At 49.9% G+C, this 23,546-nt stretch overlaps 1 protein-coding gene across 1 annotated transcript; it reads right to left on the bottom strand.

Annotated features, from left to right (window-relative positions):
* Nucleotides 1–799: 799 nt before the first annotated feature.
* Nucleotides 800–23,404, bottom strand: DCPS (decapping enzyme, scavenger). Its single transcript, XM_058041308.1, has 6 exons — nt 23,218–23,404; nt 21,528–21,696; nt 10,404–10,549; nt 7,726–7,839; nt 2,064–2,174; nt 800–1,246 (listed from the first exon to the last, which is right to left on the bottom strand). The coding sequence occupies exons 1-6, from the start codon at nt 23,383–23,385 to the stop codon at nt 980–982; spliced, it is 975 nt and encodes a 324-aa protein (XP_057897291.1). The 5' UTR covers nt 23,386–23,404; the 3' UTR covers nt 800–979.
* Nucleotides 23,405–23,546: the final 142 nt, after the last annotated feature.

Raw genomic sequence — 23,546 nt, forward strand, 5'->3', positions numbered from 1 at the left:
GGTTTTCCACCATCAGCAAAAAACCCCTCTTAGAGCTCAGGATGTGGAAAGGAGCAAAGAACTGGGGTAGCAGCAAGATGATTCCTGCAATTACATCCCTGGTTACCAACCAGAAACCAGAGCCCTCCTTGGCACCAAGAACTCATGAAGTTTTCAGAGGTTGGTGCTCAGTGGAGAAGCTGCCAGGGAACCAATCAATGGCTGGGTGGCCAAGGAAGCTCCCTGCACCCAGAGGAGCTGGGTCTGCCACCACAAGGTATCACTGAATCCAAACTCCTGGCACTCTCCCATCCTGCCGCCACCTCAGCAGAAGGAAGAGCACTATTATTTATTTCTGGGGGATTTTAACCCATAATCCTTGCAAACCCTTAGCAGTCTCTGTGAGAAGGGGCTGTCCTTGCAGGGAGGCTGTTTCAGACACAGATGAGTAAGGAGCAGCAGAGGGGTGATGGCTCTCAGGCTGGGGAGCAGGCAGCACACAGCGTTTGTCTCCACACAGCCAGACAGGAAGGGTGAGGACTCGGGTTAGTCACTGGAGTTCTCTGGAGCAAGGCACCCCTCCCTGCTCGAGGAAAGCACAATCTCATTCCCAGGGGTAAATCTAGAAAAGAAACACATGAAGCTTTCTGGGAACAGCAGGGTTTTTTGGACCCGTCCATCTACCTATTACCCTATTTGGGCTGACATCTGGGGATAGGTGGAAAAGATGGACACACAGAGTCACTCCCACCCAAACCCCTCTGCTCCCAGCATCCCACAGGCACCCAGTCTGAGGTAAAATCCAGCACACTCCAAGGGGTTTATTCAATCACTGTTTTAATGGACTTGAACAGACAACACAGTTTCCATAGCAAAGGATCATCAGCCCCACCTTGTACAAAAACAGAGTTTAAAAACATAAAAGGAACACAACCTTACAAAAAAGCCCAAAAATTGGTATTTATTTTTTAAAAAATTATACAAAAACACCTCTGCTTCTTCACACTTTTCCTGCCTCCTGGAACTTCTTAAACAGGGGTTCATCAGCCCGCAGGGGGAAGGTCAGAGCCCGTTTCTGGTAGTACATGGAGTCCATGGCCAGGTTGTCAATGACATCAGCCAGGAGATGGGCTCTCTCCACGGAGCTGCCTGGTGCATCATAGCCCAGGGCAGTGAAATGCACGTGCAGGTGGTAGTAGGAGGGCTGGTAGTGCAGGTAGATCCGCAGCTGGGAGCCAGGCACGCCGAAGCGCTTCACTATGGCCTCCTGCAGAGGGGAAACACAGAGCTCAGCACTGGCACAGCCTTGGAATGGCTGGGGGAGAGCATCCCTGCAGGGCAGGAAAGGTGCAGAGAAAGGTAAAGGGGAGTTCAGTTCCCTCACAGCAAGGGAAAGGGGGAAGTTTGGAAGGACAGAACTCTTCCCCACCCTCCATTTCAGCCTCTGCAGGGACAGAGCAAGGCCTCCAGCTGCCCCACTTTTATCTCCCCATGATGGGATGTGCTATCCACCCCTATCATTTTCCCTTTCACCCTTATCACTCCAACTCGTTGGAAAAGTAACAGGGATCCGTTACCAGCCAGTGTAATTAAAGCTATGAACAGCAAGAGCAAACTCCGGCACGCCGGCTCCGCTCGCTGCAATCCCCTGACTAATCTCTTAATTAATCTCCCACCTTCCCCAGTGCAATTACTTTCCAAATTCTAACACAGTGAAAGAAGGAGAAGCTACTGCACATCCATCTCCCAAACACACCCTGTGGAAAAATACATCAGCCAGTGAGAACAGGCAAGGGATGGGGATTGGGATGGGGTTGTTAATATGAAGAGCTCACTGCTAACAGAAGTACAGAACATTCCTACAGCACCTGGAAGTGGCATGATCTGGGGAAGGTGCTGATGGAGAGCAGGAGCCAGGCTGTCCAGGCAGAGAGGGCAACACAGCCCTGTGTTTCATGAGTCATTATCTCCTGAGGAGCAGTCCCCAGGCGGGTGCTGTGCCAGAAAAGCCAGGGTGTGCCTCTGCAGAGGCAGCCAAGCTCTCCCTGGCCAGGGCAGCAGCGTGGGACCAGGCTCACACTCACCTTCCCTTCCTGCAGGACGTTCCTCAGCAGCGGGAGGTGCTCGGCCGTGAGGTCCCGCAGGGATTTGATGTCCCGGCGGCGCATGAGGGCAATCAGGTACAGATCATCCAGCTGCAGGGACAAGGGTGGGCATGGAGCACATGGAAAAAATAAATCCCATCTGGGTCAGGCCCCATCTTTGGGCCTGACACACCATTCACAGCTTCCAGGCTGTTATATAGGGATCCTGGTGCCATACGGGGACATTTGTCCTGCACAGGGACACTTGTGACACACAGGGACATTTGTGTTACACAGAGTAATTTGTGCTGCACAGGGTTATTTGTGCTGCACAGGGTTATTTGTGCCATACAGGGATATTTGCATCACACAGGGTTATTTGTGCTGCACAGGAATATTTGTGCTGCACAGGGATACTTGTGTCACATAGGGACATTAGTGCCACGTAGGGATATTTGTGGCACACAGGGATTCTTGTGTCATACACAGATATTTGTGGCACACAGGGATTCTAGTGTCATACACTGATATTTGTGGCACACAGGGATTCTAGTGTCATACACTGATATTTGTGGCACACAGGGATTCTAGTGTCATACACGGATATTTGTGTTACACAGGGATATTTGTGTCATACAGAGATATTTGTATTACAGAGGGATATTTGTGGCACACAGGGATTCCTGTGTCATACACAGATATTTGTGGCACACAGGGATTCTAGTGTCATACACTGATATTTGTGGCACACAGGGATTCCTGTGTCATACACAGATATTTGTGGCACACAGGGATTCTAGTGTCATACACTGATATTTGTGCCACACAGGGATTCTAGTGTCACACACTGATATTTGTGGCACACAGGGATTCTAGTGTCATACACTGATATTTGTGGCACACAGGGATATTTTGTTACACAGGGATATTTGTGGCACACAGGGATTCTAGTGTCATACACGGATATTTGTGTTACACAGGGATATTTGTGTCATACAGAGATATTTGGATTACAGAGGGATATTTGTGCCACATAGGGATTCTTGTGTCATACACGGATATTTGTGGCACACAGGGATTCTAGTGTCATACACTGATATTTGTGGCACACAGGGATTCTAGTGTCACACACTGATATTTGTGGCACACAGGGATTCTAGTGTCATACACTGATATTTGTGGCACACAGGGATATTTTGTTACACAGGGATATTTGTGCCACACAGGGATTCTAGTGTCATACACTGACATTTGTGTTACACAGGGATATTCGTGCCACACAGGGATTCTAGTGTCATACACTGATATTTGTGCCACACAGGGATTCTAGTGTCATACATGGATATTTGTGTTACACAGGGATATTTGTGTCATACAGAGATATTTGGATTACAGAGGGATATTTGTGCCACACAGGGATTCTTGTGTCATACACTGATATTTGTGCCACACAGGGATTCTTGTGTCATACACTGATATTTGTGCCACACAGGGATTCTAGTGTCATACACTGATATTTGTGGCACACAGGGATTCTAGTGTCACACACTGATATTTGTGGCACACAGGGATTCTAGTGTCACACACTGATATTTGTGGCACACAGGGATTCTAGTGTCACACACTGATATTTCTGGCACACAGGGATTCTAGTGTCATACACGGATATTTGTGTTACACAGGGATATTTGTGTCATACAGAGATATTTGGATTACAGAGGGATATTTGTGCCACATAGGGATTCTTGTGTCATACACGGATATTTGTGGCACACAGGGATTCTAGTGTCATACACTGATATTTGTGGCACACAGGGATTCTAGTGTCACACACTGATATTTGTGGCACACAGGGATTCTAGTGTCATACACTGATATTTGTGGCACACAGGGATATTTTGTTACACAGGGATATTTGTGCCACACAGGGAGTCTAGTGTCATACACTGACATTTGTGTTACACAGGGATATTCGTGCCACACAGGGATTCTAGTGTCATACACTGATATTTGTGCCACACAGGGATTCTAGTGTCATACATGGATATTTGTGTTACACAGGGATATTTGTGTCATACAGAGATATTTGGATTACAGAGGGATATTTGTGCCACACAGGGATTCTTGTGTCATACAGAGATATTTGTATTACAGAGGGATATTTGTGGCACACAGGGATTCTTGTATCATACAGATATTTGTGTTATACAGGGATATTTGTGTTATAAAGGGATTCTTGTGTCATACCAGGATACAGGTCTTGAACAACCACACAGAGCTGAATGTCCCAGTATGGGATGAGCTCACCCACAATCCCACTACACCTTAAAGCATCATTTCTGGTTTTTGTCCAGAGATGACCAGAAGAGAAGAGCCTCATCCCAACCCATAAACAGTGGGATCACAAACACTTTCTCAGCATTAGAGGCAGATGGAGTGACCAGCCCTCTCATGCTGTGAGCATTGCACTCGGTGCTGCCCTTCCCACCTTGACATCTTCCTGAGCACCTCAAAAATGTTTTCTCTGTATAACTGGAGGCTGGAGACCAGGTGCAGGGACCCATGCAGACATGCAGGGTCACTAAGCCCTCACCAGCACCCCTATGCATAGCCCACAGCCTTCTCAGTGACAGCTGATCTGCAGCACACTCAGATGAGCATTCACAGTGAACCACTGTGGAGAGCCACAAGCCTACTAGGGAGAAGACAACAGCAATGCTCTGGAGAGATGCACCTTGGGCTCTGGGCATTGCTCACACCTCAGGGTGAGCAAAGAAGATTCCCCCATGGTGCTCTGCAGCACTATGTTAATCTGTCCTAGTTCTGTCCTCCCCATTGGCCTTGCCTTCCCTTTTACCCTTATATGTTCATGTCCTGGCGAGTTCTCCCTTCCCCATTACCCCACTGGTTTGTGTAACCCTGTCCATCCACCCTGGCATCACCTGAGCCCTCAGGCCATTGGATCCCTGAGCCTCTCCTCTGGCCCTCTTTCCCTGGATTTATACCCTGGACCCCTTCAGCATGTTGGAGCTCCATGCCTGGACACCCCCATGCCTTCCCAGCCAAGCTGCTGTGTGTGTGTGTGAGTGTAAGTGTGAGAGAGTGAGTGTGTGTGTGTGTGTGTGTGTGTGTGTGTGTGTGTGTGTGAGTCTGCTGGTGCTCTTGTTGCTCCTGCCCTTGGCCTCAGGGAAGGTTGTGTCCACCACCACCACCACTGCAGACTGCAACAAACCATTGGCTAAAACTGAAACTGAAACCTTCCCCAGTGATAAGCTCACTGCTTCTCCACTGTGCAAACAGCTGGCCACTTTTGAATCACATCACTTCTATAAATAACAATTTTCAAGGCCTAATTGGTCATTGTGCAAACTCAGGGCAGCTAAAATATGTCCCTTGAGCAGCTCTCAGACAAACCTCTGGCGTCCCCTGAAGCACTCAGCACATTCTATGTTTAACACAACACAAAGTTGTGGATCATTACACTTTAAAAAAATTAAAATCCCAGTCTCCTCCACTCAGTTAGTGGCTTTATAATATAAACACTGGACAGTAAAGGGTTTGGATATTTGAGATCCAGCAGATCTCTTCAGGGCTGTGAGAAACCAAATGCAGCTCTTTGGAAACAGATGCTGGTCTCAGAGGATGCTCTCAGAACCCTTCACAAAGCTCTTGAAGCACAGAGCTGTTCCTGCACCCAGCCAGCACAGCCATGCTCAGGGCTCCATTTGATTCCCATGCACAGCTCCAGAAAAAGACAGTGTATCAGCTTGTGCTCTTTGGCTCCAGGCTGGCTGATGAGAGGAAAAGCAAACAGCTCTTCTCCTTAGAACAACATCTGCATGTTGCTGTTTGAAACAAATAAGCCTGTTGCTAAAAAGGCCTGGAATGATGTCATGCCAGGCATCGTTTCAGGCAACGCCTCAGGGCTCCTGCAGACTTGAAACCAACTCAAAAGTTGTGAAAGAAAAAAAAAAACAGACAAAAAAAAAATCAAACCCAGTTCAAACCACTATCAAGGTTGGGCAGCAGCACCCAGAAGGTTGAGACCAGCAGATTTCACAGTGCTAAAGGGGATTTTCTCCCCATCCAGTAGTCTGAAATAACTGCAGGTGAATTAATGGGATCTGTGGGCCAGGCACTAAAGGAGTGAGGCCACATTGCTGAAAGGACTTCTGAGGGAGAGTCCTGCTGGGAGCTGCATCTCACCTCCCTGCCTTCATTCAGCAGCCTGGCCTGTCAGGTGGGATGTGGCAGAAGGAACCTCGTTCCCTGGCAGCCCTGGGGCTGTCAGGATCAGCTCTGGCTCAGTGCCACCCACAGGCAAGGAGAAATTCCTTGGCTCAAAGGCAACCTGGATGCTGTCTGCCTGCCTGGGAAGGAGAACAGCAGTGCAAAGGGCCCAGATAGCTCCAGGGATGAGTGGGGTGCAGCAGACAGCAGCCCAGCAGCTGTGGAGAAGTCCAGAAGATCCTGTTCAGCACTCCAAGAGGCAACAGGAACATGGGGAAAGCTCCCCTAAGGACAAATCCTACCACTGAGGCATTCCCTGACCACACCAGCTGGGAGATGTGGATGCAGCACATCTTTAGAGAAATCCAAACACAAATTTTAGCCCATCTATGCTTTTAACCCAATCCTGATGTGAGTTGCAAAGTTTGGTTGCAGCACACAAGGATATCCACCAAGGCTTTGCATGTGTTTAAATATTGCTCCACTGGGAGGGCACTGAACAGGGCACATCCTACAAGCTGGACATGAATCCCCTGTGCTGCAAAATCTCATCAGGAAGAAGGGTGTGCCCCTGGTGACCAAGTGGAAATTCGAGCTTAGCTTTCCCACCAGCTCTTGACAGGGGATTTCTGGAGCAAGTGATGTGCAAGGAATTCACAGGGAGCAGCCACTGCCCTGCAGGGACTCCCCAAGCTCTGCACCACAAACAGCTGCTCCCTGCACACACACACACAGGATGGAGCTGCCCACCAGCAGCCTTCTGTTCCCATTTTTTGAGTTTTAATTTTCATTTCTAAGTCTTAATCATACAGCAACTCTCCCCACATGCCCCCTGCAGAAGCATATGAGGATCAGAAACATGAGGGGAACTTTTTTTGATGCCACCAGCTTCAAGGGAGGGGTGTGTGTATGGAGTTTCTCCTCCCCAAATTTAAGGCAAAAAAGGGAGCCAGAACCCAAGAAATAATTCTCAATTCAGGATTACAGCCTGGTCTTAGAAATCACTTTCACCAAGTGGGCACTCCCACAAGGGTAAAGCAGCTGCTCATGAGCCAAGAACCATCTGTTTAACACTGTGGAGGAGAGTTAATTGCAGCAACCAAAGGACAACACAGCTGCCAGGTTTGCACCTCAAGTCAAGGTTTGCCAAAAAAAAACCAAAAAAAAAACCAAAAATCAGACAAGTTCAGCAGAAGAAATACACAGGGTTTAGGTTTGAACACATCCTGACAACATTTGGGCTGCAGGAGAGAACAGCCTGGGTGTGCAGGATCCCAAATCAGCTTGGGCTAAAAGGCCCTGGCAACGTCAGCACTGACAACAGAGCGCACAGAAACCAACTCAGGCTCTCTCAGGCTGTTCTTAGTAGCCTGAAAGGGGACATTTCCTCTGGATTACCTTCAGACAGGCAGCATTAGAAGAGCAAACCAACCTGGTTTTGATTCCATTTTAGATCTGGAACCAGAACAAAGCCATTGGAAGGATCTGGGTTTTCATGGATGATTCGATCAGCCTCAGCTTTCTTCTCCAGGATATTATACACCCACTGCAAGAGAAAGATGTGATTTAGAAGTCAGCAGAGAATTAAAAAAAAACAACACCTCAGGTGCATTTAGCCCTAGCTCATGGATTACTGCACATTCTCTGCAACTAGAATTTATAAAAAAACCTGCCAATTTTATTTTAAATGACCAAATAATTTCTAATTAATTAGCCATAAAACACTTTATCAACCAATAAACTCCAGAGTATTATGAGCACTTCATTAAAAAGCAGTGGAACCCAGCTCCTGTGGGGCTCAGCACACACCTCTTGCAGCACCATGGGGCTGTTTATATCTTTTTTACCCCCCAGGCTGCAGCAAAATCTTTACAATCAGGTCTGGGAAGGGAACTTGGCTGATTCTGTTCCTTATTCAAAGAGGAAGGAGCAGAGCTGGATGTGGCTCTGGCTGCTGGCAGCTCTCTGCAGGGATACCAAAGGCCTGTGTGTTTTTTTTGGGCAATGCATGTCTCTTGGCTCCCTGGCTGATTAGAAAACAGCTCACCACTCTTCTTCTTCCATACTTAAGGTTCCAGCCTCCAGCCTGCCTGTAATCCCTGCTCTGGTTATCCCCCCGTGCTCCTCCTGCAAGGCAAAGCACCATTCAGAGAAGAGTTATGGAAATGGAAGATACCAGGGATAAGGGACAGAGTAAGACCAGAGAAAAGCATCTTTGCTCTCCCTGGCTCCCAGCCTCAGCTCCAGCATCCTTCTTTGCAATTCCAAAATGCATGTTATGCTCTAGCTTAAGCCTAGCTTAAGTACTGGACTGGCAAGAGAGTCACTGGAAGGTGGTAACACAAGGCAGCAGGAAATTGCTAAAGCTTGGAAGCTGAAAATGTTTGGAAACATCATTTTCCTCACCAAATATAGGTCTGAAATATTCTGGCTGCCCCAGGTGGGTAGGGAAGGTGCAGCCAGTTTCATAAGTACACCAAATGAGCTGGGCTGGATTTCCCCTCAGACACTTTATGGGAAATCCATCAAGAGTTTCATTAATCTAATAAACACTTAGGATTGCTGCAAACTGACCTGAATACATCTGGAGGTAAAAAAATACTTCTCATCCCTTGATCTGGGATTTTTGGCTTAAATTGCTGTCTTTTCTCCTTAGCATCATCTTAGAGATTAGATTCTTCAAGTGATTCTCAAAACCACAGCACAAGCTCACTGTGTTCCATAATCCTGGGAGGGAGGTTCAGAGGGAAGCTCAGCAAAAAATTGACATTTGCCTTTTGTTGGGATTTTTAAGCCTGCTCTGATCACAAGTGCCAAGCTATCAGTGCCCTAAAAAAGTTCACTGATCAGATGAGCTGAATTTTAAACCCAAGGCTGCCTCGTGATGGGCAGGTCCTTGGCTGGCTGCTCCTGCTGCTCCCAGCTCAAGCAGAGCACATGTCCAGGGCCTGGCACCACAATAAAACCATTATCCTGAAAGCTGAAAGCATCCACACTTTGTATCTTCCAGCAGGAAACACAGACGCCTCTGTAGTCCCCTGGGATTTGTCATCCCTCACATTTCCTCTTGCACTTGGCAAAACCAGTTGGATAAAGACAAGGAACAGCATTATTAAATCCCAGAGGTCAAGGACTGACCATGATTTCTCAGCAGATGCTCCTGATGGTCACCAGGAACATGTTTCCATGTACTGAAAGCAGCTCACAAGCATTTGGGGCAAAAAGCAGAGTGAGAGCTCAAGCAATTCCTGAAGGCAGCTGCTACACCAGGAAGCATAAGAAATTTGGGATCAAAAGCACAGAGAAAATATTCCATGAAGGCTGTGACCTGGTAGAAACACACACTTGCCTTTCTCCAGCTAATAAATGCTGCAGTTTAAGGCAGCAGGAAAGATGGGGGAAGGCAGGGGGGAGCATCCAAGGCTCCTGGTTAGTTTTGGGGAGTTATTTTTAATGGAGAGCCTCAGCAGCCCCAGGATTTGGTTTATTCCCCCTTCTGCAGCCCCAGGATTTGGCTTATTCCCCCTTCTGCAAAGGCTGGCATGAATTGATCCCTACAGACTTGTATTCCTTTGGTCTCTAAAGGAGAAAGACAGGAAGATGAACAGTTTAAAAGGATAAAGCCAAGGCAAAAGCTGGGGCTGCCTGGGGCAAGCAGCACACTGTAAGTAACAGTTTCATCACATGGAATATGGACTGAGGGGCTGAATGGCAGGAGGAGTGAGTTGTGATGCAGAAATCCAAGCATATTCTGTCCCTTTCCATTTCCACAACAACCCAGAGACTCCAAAGAAGCCCAGTGACAGCACCAATGCCCAGGAAGCCAACCTTGGAAAGGAGAAACAAACCTCAGAGTTCCTCCAGAAACCTTGGGAAAGGCAACCTGAAGACCAGCTCTAAGGCAAATGTTTTTCTGCAAAGATGGGAAAGGATGTCCCAGCCAGCCAAATAAAGGGGAACAGCACCACAGAGCTGACAACACAACCAACAGGAGATGGGGCAGAACTCTCAGCTCTCCAGCCTGGCCTTCAGAGAAACCTCTGACAGCAGTGTTTTGACAGAGGAGACCAAAGCCATCGGTGTCTGCAGGAGAGGGTGTGGTACCCATACCTGGATGCTGAAGCTCTGGGCCTGGATGAAGGGCAGGGTTATGTTCTTGTAATCCTCCCAGGTCTCACGGATGAGGTGCACTTCCTGCCGGAGATATTTCTGGATGTGTTTCTCCGTGGCAGGGTACACCACTGTGGCTTTGATCTCTAGGAACAAACACAGTCACTGAGTTACCAACCACGCTGCTTCCTTCAGGCCCCAACAAATCTGCTTTCCCTTCCAAAAAATGCCACACTGAGACATTTTCAAGAGAGGGTGAGGGAGAATGGACATGGAAAGCAAACAAGTGCTTAAACCTCCTGCACTGCTGCTGCTTTTCTGGAGTAAGAAAAAGCCAAGGGCACAGCCAGGGCCAGTCTTTCCAGTTCAGGTGGAGGAGTTTGCTGTCTGAGTTTTTCCACACTCGCTCTTTCACGTCTATCAGCAACACTGGGGCAGAGGAGGGGCTCCCAGGGCAGTGTTTATGTGCAGTCAACAGCCAGGACAGAAACACCACCCTGGGGACAGAGACACATCTTCTTCATACTTCAATTCAAAGCTCACAGGACGCACCCAGCAACTTCATCCAGCCGCAAACCCAGATGAATTCCAAGGAGTAGCTTCTTCCCAGAGCTCAGTCAGAGTGCTTGGCCTCAAGCCCCAAGTACAGGAGGCAAAGAAGTCAAGGGCACAGGGACAGATCCAGAGCAAGCAATGTGAGCTGATAGGTCAACACAGCTCAGCATGAGCCAAGGGAAGAGGGTTGAGTGACCCTCTGCCCACAAAAATAATTTCAGTATTTACCTTGGCAAAAAGAAAACATTTTGTGTTTGCCTCAAGATTAGAACTTTGCTGGGGAATTTTTGTGGCATTGAACAGGATGCAAGTGCTCCCCTTGTCAACCTGGCAGCTGTGATGTCAGCAGCAGCACATCCTACCCACAGGGCCAAAACACACGGAACACATCCGTCTTTGGCCAAGATTGGATGTGTGATACGGAGCCTGCCACAGCTGCAAGGTGCTCCAAGGGCACAGGAGTGTCTCTGCCTTCCCAGCTGACACAGCTGCCACAAACTGAAGGAGAAAAGCCCCATGAGCCTGAGCAAACCCCAGGCACACTAGACTGAGGCATTGTGAACACTGCAGTCTGTGCCCAGGGTCTGCCACAGAAAACCAGGGGCTGCACACACAGCAGGGCACCAAAGTTGTGCTTCATGTTTAAAGTACCTATACAGGCTAGCTAGACACTGAATATAAGCACCTATTTGTTCCCAGAGCCAGGATTTAGGATGGTTTGAGTCTTTTTTAGTTTTCTGCTTTCTGTTTTTTTAAGGTCAGCGCTGCACAATCTGAGAGACTCTGCCTTTTCATTCCATGCCAAACCCAGCTTAATGAAATCCACAGGAAAATGCTGGTAACATGAAATATGAAAATGCAAACCACAAGGGCAGTCTGGTCTGATTCCCACCATACACATGTTCAAACAAGGTTGTTTTCCAGGACTCAATTAGCACTTTTAGCAGGGTGATGTAATACCACAGAAAAAAAAAGACAAGGCTGTAGCTCTCCTCACTTAAAAAGATCAGCAAAGCACTGGGGAGAAAACAAAAAAGGCAAAAGATAAAATACCACAGCCAGCCTCAGGCTGAAACTTTCACAGTTTGATTTTATACCCCAAAAATAGAGCAAGAACTGCAGCAAAAGCCCCTCAGTGCTGGGTTGATGATAACCACAGTGCGTGGGGGTGCAGGAGACCCATAATGGCTTCCCTGGCACCTCCCCAACCAGGGGGTGGCTGCTCATGGTGAGGAGAGAGCTCAGGGTGCTTTAAATGAGACATCACAGGACTCCTTAATGTGCAGCTGCAGCTGAGCAGATGTTTGGAAGAGAAGGCAGGGGAAAAGCTGTGGTTCACTTATGATTATTTCCCTTCTAAAGGTCTCATCAACCCCAAAATGCCCCAGCGATGCTAATTAGCATCAATCACTGCAGCCAGAGAGGCTGTTTGATACCTGCTCAGAGCCTGACAGTCCTTAGGAGCTGCACACAGGATGCCAAGTCACAGCTGAGCCCGGGCTGGGCTGCAGGAAACATCCACAGCGAGACCAGGCTCGCCCCAAAACCCTTCCAGCACTGGCACACGGCCACGCTCTGGTTTCCCAGTCTGCTCCTGGCAGGCTCCATGAGCACCAGAGCAGCACGTACACCGTGGGGCACCCAGAGCCTGCCCCAGCCTGGGAACGGGGGTAGGGAACTGCTGGACACGTGAGGTGGGTTCCTGAGCTGGCTGAAGCACCAGGGATTGTCTCTGCTCACATCTGACTCACATCAGGCAGCCTGGTCCTGAACGCCCGCCCGGGGCCACCACAGAGCAGCTGTGGTTTATTCTGGAAGACAGCACTGACCATCAACTAACTGGGGGTTATAAAAAGTCAGGAGGTTTAATTGAAGGAACCTGGATGAGCAGGAGGCAGAGAACTGCCCAGGCTGGTAACTCTATGACAGGCACTTGAGAGGAATCACCACAGTGCTGGGAAACTGCCCAGGAGAAAAGGAGGCTCAGATTGATCAGGCACACACCTCTCCCCTCTCCTGCTAAAAACAAGTGAGGAAAACACAACCCAAGCCAAAGGGAAAATCAGAACACCATTTGGGGAACTGAAGGGAAAAAGGGCTGGAGGCAGCTGCTGTCAGGAGGAGAGGATGAAATATGAGCAGAGAGAGCTCGTGCAGGTAGGAAAGGGCAAATGAGCTCACTAACGATGGCTCATCCTCTTCTGTGCCACACTGTCCCCAGGCTCTGCCACTGTCCCCTTCTGTGACACACTGTCCCCAGGCTCTGCCACTGTCCCCTTCTGTGCCACACTGCCCCCAGGCTCTGCCAATGCCCCCTTCTGTGCCACACTGCCCCCAGGCTCTGCCACTGTCCCCTTCTGTGCCACACTGCCCCCAGGCTCTGCCAAAATCCCACTCCAGCTCAGCACATCAGTGAGGAGAGTCCTCACACTCTCTTCTCCCACCCCACTGCAGCATTAGCACCTACTGCCAGCCTGTTTTAGACAGATGTAACCCTGCCAGGGAGCCAGGAGAAGCACACAGGGCAGGCACAACCCATTTCTCCTTTGGGGCAGGGGTGCTTTTTCCTCTCTTTGCTAGCAGGAAGCAGAGCTTTCATTTATAAGCTCCCTAATCAACCTCATCATCACATGCAGGAAGGTGCCAAGGCCAGGGAACAACAGGCAAGTTGACATTTGAACTCCTGCAGGTTTTAGTTTTTTTTTTTTTTTTTTTTTCCCTCTTTTCTGCTGCACCCAGCTCTGAGCTGTCCTCTCATCAGGAGGGAAGACAGCACCTTGGATGGAGCCCTAACTAAATAGATCATACCATAAGTAAATATCTAACACACACCCTGCCCTTCTGCATGAACAGCCTCTATTTGGTTTTATGGTCACAAGTGCAAGAGGAGTCACACAGGAACAGTGGATTCCAACCCAGGTGTGCCCATGGCTTTGTTCCAGACAGCTGGAGCACTCTTAAGTGAATGAATTAAAGCTGCAAAGGATAAAGCTTGCAAGAGCTCAGTTTCCAAGGCCAGCACATGCCAGGGCAAGCCAAACATGCTGCCAGGGACTCAGCTAAGGCTGCTTGGCCCCTGGGGCTCATGCCAGGAGGACTTGGGGTGCTCAGGGGGTTTTAGCTGCAGAGGGGAAAGTTGCAGTTTACCACCCCTGCAAAACACAGAGCAAAGCACAATGACACCCCCCCACCATCCTCCAAACCACCCCACATGTTCCCACAGCTTCAGGCTTGAGCTTTTTATTTAAAGTGTAAATGCAAGAAGTTTCCTTGGCTGGGCAAACCCCAGAGGCAGCCAAAGCATGGACACACAGGGAGAAGAGCCAGCCTTCCCACTGCAGCTCCTGCAAGTTTCTCCAGCTCCTCACTGCCCGAAACCAGACTCTTTTTGGGATGTGGATTACTTCCTGCATGACTGAAAACTTTCCTTCCATACTCTCCCATTTTCCCCACAATTTCTCCGCCATTGGAGCAATGGAGCCACAGCTTCTCCCCTTGAGCTTGTTTTAAGATGTTTTTATCTTAAGATAAAAAGGTAAGAAGCTTTGGCCTGCAGCCAGGGAGCAAAGACTCCTCAGAGGACTGATAAGAGCCCTTAAATCACACCAGCACAGCCTTGGAGAAACACAGTCCCGCAGCAGCCAGGCACCACGAGGCTGCTTTTTGCCACAAACATCAAGGTCTACGTGGCAAATGGGTGTGAGGAATTAGATGTTATCAGGCAATATGAATATTGAACCATCTGGCTTTTACAATCCAACCTTTGGTAGTGGAAAATTTTTCCCTTCCTGTGAAATCAGCCCTTGCTCTCCCTCCAGGGGAAAGCCAAGGTTGGGGTTCCTCTCACATCTAGGCTTAAGCTGCCTCTGAAATCACAGCAACATCCAGAAAGTGGCTTTTATTTGAAGGCATCTTATTTTAGATGCACATGCCTGCCTTTGGTAGCAGCACAGTCACATCAGCTCTGATACACTATTCCCCATAAATTCACTAAGCCCCCTCTCCTCACTCCACAGGTTTGGGTTGCCCTTCAGACAAACTCTGACCATTGTCTGCAAATGTTATTTCCCATTTTAGCCTTGACACATGCAGTAAAATCAATGAGATGAGCAAGACTCATCTGGTGCTGCCTTCACACCAGTGTGCTCCCAGACCTAAAAATCTCATCAGAGTGAAATTCATCCTCCCTGAGTGAAATGTCCCTTCTGAGGCCAGAGGGGAGTCATTTGCTCAAGCAACACGCTTTGGCCTCCCTTTCCCTGTGTCACCATCCAAACAAGTCATCATTGCTTGGGGTCTGTGCTGGTTTTACTGCACAGAGGGAGCAGCACCCAATTCTCTTCACAGAATCACCAGGTTGGAAGAGACCTTCAAGATCATGGAATCCAACCCAGCCCTAACCCTTCAACTCAACCCTGGCACCCAGTGCCACATCCAGGCTTTGTTAAACACACCCAGGGATGGGGACTCCACCACCTCCCTGGGCAGCCATTCCAGAACTTTATCACTCTTTCTGTAAAAAACTTTTTCCTGCTATCCAACCTGTATTTCCCTTGTGCAGCTCAAGGCTGTGTGCTCTGGTTGTGTCAGTGCTGCTGCAGACAGAGCCCAGCCCCAGGTGAGGGGAAGGAAAGGAGGTCTATCTACCTCTCTTGTAGAGAGTGATGAGGGCACCCCTGAGTCTCCTTTTCTTGAGGCTGGACAACCCCAGCTCCTTCAGTGGTTCCTCACAGGGTTTGTGTTCCCAGCCCCTCTCCAGCCTCATTGCCCTTCTCTGGGTGTGCTCCAGCCCCTCCATGTCCTTCCCAAACTGAGGGCCCAGAACTGGACACTCAAGGTGAGGCCTCACCAGTGCCAATCACAGAGGGAGAATGATCTCCCTGCTCCTGCTGGCCAACATGGAGGTGGGGAAAGAGTGAAGGAATTCTCCAGCTGAATGAAGAGCCCCAGGTTGCCGGGAGCACAGAGGCAGCAGTGAGAAACAGGCTCTGGAGGCAGCTCCTCATGGCATCAGCACGAGTCACTCAGCCACCACTTCCTCTGCCTTGAGCTCTATCTTACCTCAGAGGCTGAGTGTGGCAGGGTTCAGCTGCCCAGGGTGCTGTGAAATCCCCCAGGTAAATTCCTTCATCACACAACACAGGACTGTTCCAAGAAACTGCTTAATGCCAAAGTCTGGCCTTTTCTACAAAATATTTTACTGTCATCTTCTAACCAAGTGTAAACTTGCAAGGACCAGGAGACAAAACCCTGTAACACTAACCCTGCAACTAAGGAGCCAACAGACCCTGAGCAAGGGCTCCCTGGCTCTCCACATTATCACTGGACATCCCAGGTCAGTCAAACCCTGACTGCAGCCTTCCAGGCAATTCCTCCTGTTTATGTTTTTGAGCCACATTCCTCATGTCAACTGTACACGATGTCCTTGGGCTGACTCAGCTCCAAAGGGTAAACTCCTTCTCCTCCTGACACCCAGGGCTGCTTGCTTGGTGCCAGCCCAGCTGCTCACCAGCAGCTCGTGCAATGTGCCCACCAAACAGCTATTTGCTGCTAATTGCTTCAAAAGAAGCCTCCTTGCTCTGCACTCCTCAGGGAGCCTGGACAGCAGCCCCAGGGTGCACAGCCCCCTCCTGATCTCCTGCTTGGGGCTGCTCAGCATCCACAACAACCTGAGGGGTGGGAAGCAAAGATGCACCACTGGGTAATATTACAAATATTGCAAGAAATTACCTTTTAGAGACAGATTTAAAAGGCATTAAAAAGATAAAAGCTCAGCAGAAGAAAGCCAGAGGCTTCCTCCCCATTCAAACATGCAGGAGTGGTTTTGCACCTGGCATAGGCCTTAAACAAAATAAGGAATTCTGTTATCAGAGCACTGTGGGGTTACACAGCACTGCAATTCTGTTATCAGAGCACTGTGGGGTTACACAGCACTGCAATTCTGTTATCAGAGCAATGAGGGGTTACACAGCACTGCAATTCTGTTATCAGAGCACTGTGGGGTTGCACAGCACTGCAATTCTGTTATCAGAGCAATGAGGGGTTACACAGCACTGCAATTCTGTTATCAGAGCACTGTGGGGTTGCACAGCACTGCAATTCTGTTATCAGAGCACTGCAATTCTGTTATCAGAGCAATGAGGGGTTACATAGCACTGCAATTCTGTTATCAGAGCACTGTGGGGTTACACAGCACTGCAATTCTGTTATCAGAGCACTGTGGGGTTACACAGCACTGCAATTCTGTTATCAGAGCACTGCAATTCTGTTATCAGAGCACTGGGGGGTTACACAGCACTGCAATTCTGTTATCAGAGCACTGCAATTCTGTTATCAGAGCACAGTGGGGTTACACAGCACTGCAATTCTGTTATCAGAGCACTGCAATTCTGTTATCAGAGCACTGGGGGGTTACACAGCACTGCAATTCTGTTATCAGAGCACTGCAATTCTGTTATCAGCACTGTGGGGTTGCACAGCACTGCAATTCTGTTATCAGAGCACTGTGGGGTTGCACAGCACTGCAATTCTGTTATCAGCACTGTGGGGTTGCACAGCACTGCCATTCTGTTATCAGAGCACTGCAATTCTGTTATCAGAGCAATGAGGGGTTACACAGCATTGCAATTCTGTTATCAGAGCAATGAGGGGTTACACAGCACTGCAATTCTGTTATCAGAGCACTGCAATTCTGTCATCAGAGCACTGCAATTCTGTTATCAGAGCAATGAGGAGTTACACAGCACTACAATTCTGTTATCAGAGCACTGTGGGGTTACACAGCACTGCAATTCTGTTATCAGAGCACTGTGGGGTTGCACAACACTGCAATTCTGTTATCAGAGCACTGCAATTCTGTTATCAGAGCACTGTGGGGTTGCACAACACTGCAATTCTGTTATCAGCACTGTGGGGTTGCACAACACTGCAATTCTGTTATCAGAGCACTGTGGGGTTACACAGCACTGCAATTCTGTTATCAGAGCACTGTGGGGTTGCACAGCACTGCAATTCTGTTATCAGAGCAATGAGGGGTTACACAGCACTGCAATTCTGTTATCAGAGCACTGTGGGGTTGCACAGCACTGCAATTCTGTTATCAGAGCACTGCAATTCTGTTATCAGAGCAATGAGGGGTTACATAGCACTGCAATTCTGTTATCAGAGCACTGTGGGGTTGCACAGCACTGCAATTCTGTTATCAGAGCACTGTGGGGTTACACAGCACTGCAATTCTGTTATCAGAGCACTGCAATTCTGTTATCAGAGCACTGGGGGGTTACACAGCACTGCAATTCTGTTATCAGAGCACTGCAATTCTGTTATCAGAGCACAGTGGGGTTACACAGCACTGCAATTCTGTTATCAGAGCACTGCAATTCTGTTATCAGAGCACTGGGGGGTTACACAGCACTGCAATTCTGTTATCAGAGCACTGGGGGGTTACACAGCACTGCAATTCTGTTATCAGAGCACTGCAATTCTGTTATCAGCACTGTGGGGTTGCACAGCACTGCAATTCTGTTATCAGAGCACTGTGGGGTTGCACAGCACTGCAATTCTGTTATCAGCACTGTGGGGTTGCACAGCACTGCCATTCTGTTATCAGAGCACTGCAATTCTGTTATCAGAGCAATGAGGGGTTACACAGCATTGCAATTCTGTTATCAGAGCAATGAGGGGTTACACAGCACTGCAATTCTGTTATCAGAGCACTGCAATTCTGTCATCAGAGCACTGCAATTCTGTTATCAGAGCACTGTGGGGTTACACAGCACTGCAATTCTGTTATCAGAGCACTGCAATTCTGTTATCAGAGCACTGTGGGGTTACACAGCACTGCAATTCTGTTATCAGCACTGTGGGGTTGCACAGCACTGCAATTCTGTTATCAGAGCACTGTGGGGTTGCACAGCACTGCAATTCTGTTATCAGAGCACTGCAATTCTGTTATCAGAGCACTGCAATTCTGTTATCAGAGCAATGAGGAGTTACACAGCACTACAATTCTGTTATCAGAGCACTGTGGGGTTACACAGCACTGCAATTCTGTTATCAGAGCACTGCAATTCTGTTATCAGAGCACTGTGGGGTTACACAGCACTGCAATTCTGTTATCAGAGCACTGCAATTCTGTTATCAGAGCACTGTGGGGTTACACAGCACTGCAATTCTGTTATCAGAGCACTGTGGGGTTGCACAGCACTGCAATTCTGTTATCAGAGCACTGTGGGGTTGCACAGCACTGCAATTCTGTTATCAGAGCAATGAGGGGTTACACAGCACTGCAATTCTGTTATCAGAGCACTGCAATTCTGTTATCAGAGCACTGGGGGGTTGCACAGCACTGCAATTCTGTTATCAGAGCACTGCAATTCTGTTATCAGAGCACTGCAATTCTGTTATCAGAGCACTGCAATCCTGTTATCAGAGCACTGGGGGGTTACACAGCACTGCAGCCAAGTGCTGGGAGGAAGGCAAAGGCAGCAGGGCTGAGCTGGAGGCAGCCCAGGGGATTTCAGTCTTGCAATGCCACCTCGTGGGAATCACTGCAACTCCTGCTGGGCTGGAACACAGCAGGCACCCAAGCAAGAGCTTTCCCAGCTAAAAAAGAGGAGATTTAACTCCTCTTCCAACAACTCCTGGGGTGTTATGGTGTTTTCCTCAGACTGAAACTCACTGCAACAACAAAATCTTTAATTTTGAGTCCTTCACAGGAGAAAAGGAGTTTTGCACAATTCAAGCTGACAGATCCAGACACTGCTCCCTCCTACACCGTGGGAACAGAGCTAAAACAAGAGCATTTTTGGAAAGGCACACCAAACAACCTGAAAAATTATCCTGGCCCTGCAACAACATCTTACTTAAGGGACTCAGATTAATTGTGACTCTTAAACCTGTTTGGCTGTTATTGTCTATGAAAGCATTGACATGGAATTTATCACTGCACTTCTGGAATTTAAATCTATACCAGCATTCAGATGGAATTAATTGTGGAAGATGATTCAGCTCTGCTCAGGTGAGACCCCACCTGCAGGGCTGCCCCCAGCTCTGGGGTCCTCAGCACAGGAAGAACATGGAGCCACTGGAGCAAGTCCAGAGGAGGCCATGGAAATGCTCTGATTGGAACAGCTCTGCTCTGGAGCCAGGCTGGGAGAGCTGGGGGAGATCAGCTGGGAGAGGAGAAGGCTCTGGGGAGAGCTCAGAGCCCCTGCCAGGGCCTGAAGGGGCTCCAGGAGAGCTGGAGAGGGACTGGGGACAAGGGATGGAGGGACAGGACACAGGGAATGGCTCCCACTGCCAGAGGACAGGGCTGGATGGGGTATTGGGAATTGGGAATTGTTCCCTGTGAGGGTGGGCAGGCCCTGGCACAGGGTGCCCACCCTGGATCCCTGGCAGTGCCCAAGGCCAGGCTGGGCAGGGCTGGGAGCAGCCTGGGACAGTGGGAGGTGTCCCTGCCATGGCAGAGGGTTGGAACAAGACAAGCTTTAAGGTCCCTTCCAACCCAAAACAGTCTGGAATTCTGTGATTAAACTGAAGTGCCCAAAGACCAGCCCAGTTTTTCAGTGGCAGCTGGAAATCATCACCACTTCAGGACACCTTCCCACTGGGACAGAGCCCCCTCCACGGGGTGAGAGCCTTCACTGCAGCTCCCCAACCTGCTCATCAGTCCTTGGTTATCAGCAGTTTTATAACACACGGATGTGTGAAATCTTAAGGGGGATGGGGCTCATCTGCCCCAGCACTTGAGGTTACCAGCCCTTAAATCCTGCCCCAAATATAAACTGCCTGTTCTTACCAGGTGACAAAAAAGCTCATGAGATGCCACCATGGGATGAGAAGCAGCTGCATGTGCCCTGCAGACTGTTTCAAGAAAAACATTCTGGAAGGAGACAACCCTTCCTCACCCAAGTGAGAGCACTGACAATCACTCACTGAGCCTTTCTGCACCTTCCTGTACAAGGTCACCAAGCAAAGGCCATTCAGTGCCTCATCAGCTGAGCCCCCTGTCCATGGCACAGCAAACAGGGGATGAAACAGGGCAGCATTCAAAGCCTCATGATGAGACACTGCCTTCAGCATGGCAACAACCCATTGACCTCCCCTGTTGCTTTGATTTTTTTAAGATTTTCTAAGCCTTCGGATGTTGACATTCTTGTAATGAACTTTCTCACACACTTTCTGTAAATAACTCATTGTATTGCATTCTTTTAAAGAGGAGGAGAAGTTTGATGGACTGTTGGCTTATCCAGTGCCATAGAGGTGGTGGCACTGTCACCCTCCAATCCACTGCCACTTTTAGGAAACTATAAATGCTGGAGTCAGAAAATAAACTTCCCTTTTTTCTTCACTTTGACAGCAGCAGTGTGTGCTTGTGTTCTTTCCTGTCCTATAGTGACATTCCCCACCTGGGCCAGGTGTGCTGCTGTCACCAAACCACAGCCAGGGTGGCACAGCCAGGCCCAGCAGTGGCACCTGCCCTCCCCACTGCACCCTCCCCTCTGGAATGGGCAGGAATCACATCCTGGCATCCCTCCCAGATCCCTGGGCAGGGCTGAGGGCACTCACCACTCAGCTCTGGGGGAGGGCTCAGGTAGAAGGTGCAGTAAATGTCATTGTGCATCTGCAGCTCTGCGTGCATGGGCTTCTTCAGCAGGTCTGGGATCTTCTCCTCCTGGAAAGGAGTCTTTTCCAGGATGACTACAGCATCTGTTCCCTCTCCAGAGAGGCCAATCCTCTGGAATACAAATGGATAAAGTCATCAGCAACACAGATCCAGCACTGTGGACAGTCTGAGGTCAGGGATCATGGCAGACACCTCACAGCCCCCAATCCTCATGTAGGATGTACATGCCCAAACCCCCTGTAGGACAGACACCCATCCAAAAATAAACAGCACATTTGCCTGGAAGCACAGCAGGAATTTGCTCCCCACCAGAGAACACAAGTGGTTTTTGGGGGAGCTGGGGATGTGGGCAATGACTCAGCCCATCTGCACCTCCCCGGATGCTCCCGGGTTTCCTGTTGACCCACAGCACCAATTTCATCTCTGACACTTCCCAGGAAGAGGGCAAAGGCAGGCGTGGGGAGTTGCTCATAGTCAGGGAGCAAGTTCTGGGGCAGGGGGCACTCACTGCTGCCCTGCTCCAAGGGACCACAGCCCCGGATCCCGAGGCCTCAGCGGGCTAGTTTGGGGAGGTGCTGGGTGTGGAACATCCCCCAGCCTCACTCCTGCCTGTGCAAAACCCAGGTGAGGCTTCATCACATCACCTGGGGAGAGCAACCCTGTCAGCTTGAGAAGGAAGATGTGCGCTGATGCCTTTACAAACAGTTTGATGGGTCTTAATGTCTTTGAAATGGGTTAATGTCTCTATTGACTTCGGGCAGGTTGGCTCCAGAAAGAGACAAGGGTCTGCACGAGCCTGAACTTCTGAACTTTGGGGGAAAATTACAGGTTTAAGGGGGGATATGGGGTAGGTGGTTTGGGAAGGCTGTACATCCCTAGTAGCTCGGCCAGTGGGGAATGGAAGAGGGAAACATGCAGCCAGGAGCCGGGAGTTAGGATAAAAGGGAGGCTGCACCCTCCAAAACCTCGAGAGAAAACCCTACGGTCATGTGGCTCAGTGCATTCTCTCCCTGCATTGGAATAAAGCTGAAGGACTCCTCTATCTCCTTCTAAACATTTTCCTGACACGCTCACAGGGCAGAGCAGGTCTGTGCCCAGCTGTTACTGCAGGAACCCACTGAGACCAAAGCAGCAGCCTGGAACCTCCCTGTCCCCATCTCCTGCTGGCTGCTCATTTCAGGAGACATTTCAGGGGGCCTCACCATGCAGGGAACCACGGTTATCAACACGCACAACCCCAAGAATGATTCAACATTTCCCTGTAATGGCTGTACTATTCACAGTCCCAGAACCAGCACGCTGCTTGCAACCTAGCGCCGCTTTACCTACCAAGCACGAAAAACGTGCTGGAACCCAAAGGCACCAAATCATAGCAACAAGAAAGAGGATAGCAGTAAGGTCTGCAGCCGCCTCCCCGGCTGTGAGTTCCGCCTGGTTCGGGCCGGGTTAGGCCGGAAAAGCGGCCCGGGGCCGGGCCGGGCCGGGCCGGGCCGGAACGTCTGGGAGCGCCCGGGGGCTCGCGGCACGCGCTGCAGGGGGCGGGGCCAGCCCGAGCGCGCCGCCGGGGGCGGGGCCGTGCCCTTAGCGGGGAAGATGGCGGCGGGCGCGACCGCCCCCCCCACTCCCCGGTACCTCGGCGTGCAGGAACACGATCTTGTCCCGCGCCGACTCCCGCAGGACGCGCCGCACCCGCAGGTCCGACAGCGTGAAAGCGGCGGCGGTGCCGCCTTGAGTGGCGGTCCCGCCATTTTTCTCCTCCTCCTCCTCCCGCTTCCTCTTCGGCTGCGGAGCATCCGCCATGGCTCGCGGCCGCCCCCGCAGTGCGCAGGCGCGGCGCCTCGGGGCGCGCTGGGACATGGCGCCCCCTGGCGGCCCGGAGGTCGCGCACCGGGACATGGCGCCCCCTGGCGGCCCGGAGGTCGCGCACCCCCGCGGCTCCTCCTCCCACAAGCGCCCGAACC

This window comes from Melospiza georgiana, chromosome 27 (assembly GCF_028018845.1).
Source record: "Melospiza georgiana isolate bMelGeo1 chromosome 27, bMelGeo1.pri, whole genome shotgun sequence".
Classification (NCBI taxonomy): Eukaryota; Metazoa; Chordata; class Aves; order Passeriformes; family Passerellidae; genus Melospiza; species Melospiza georgiana.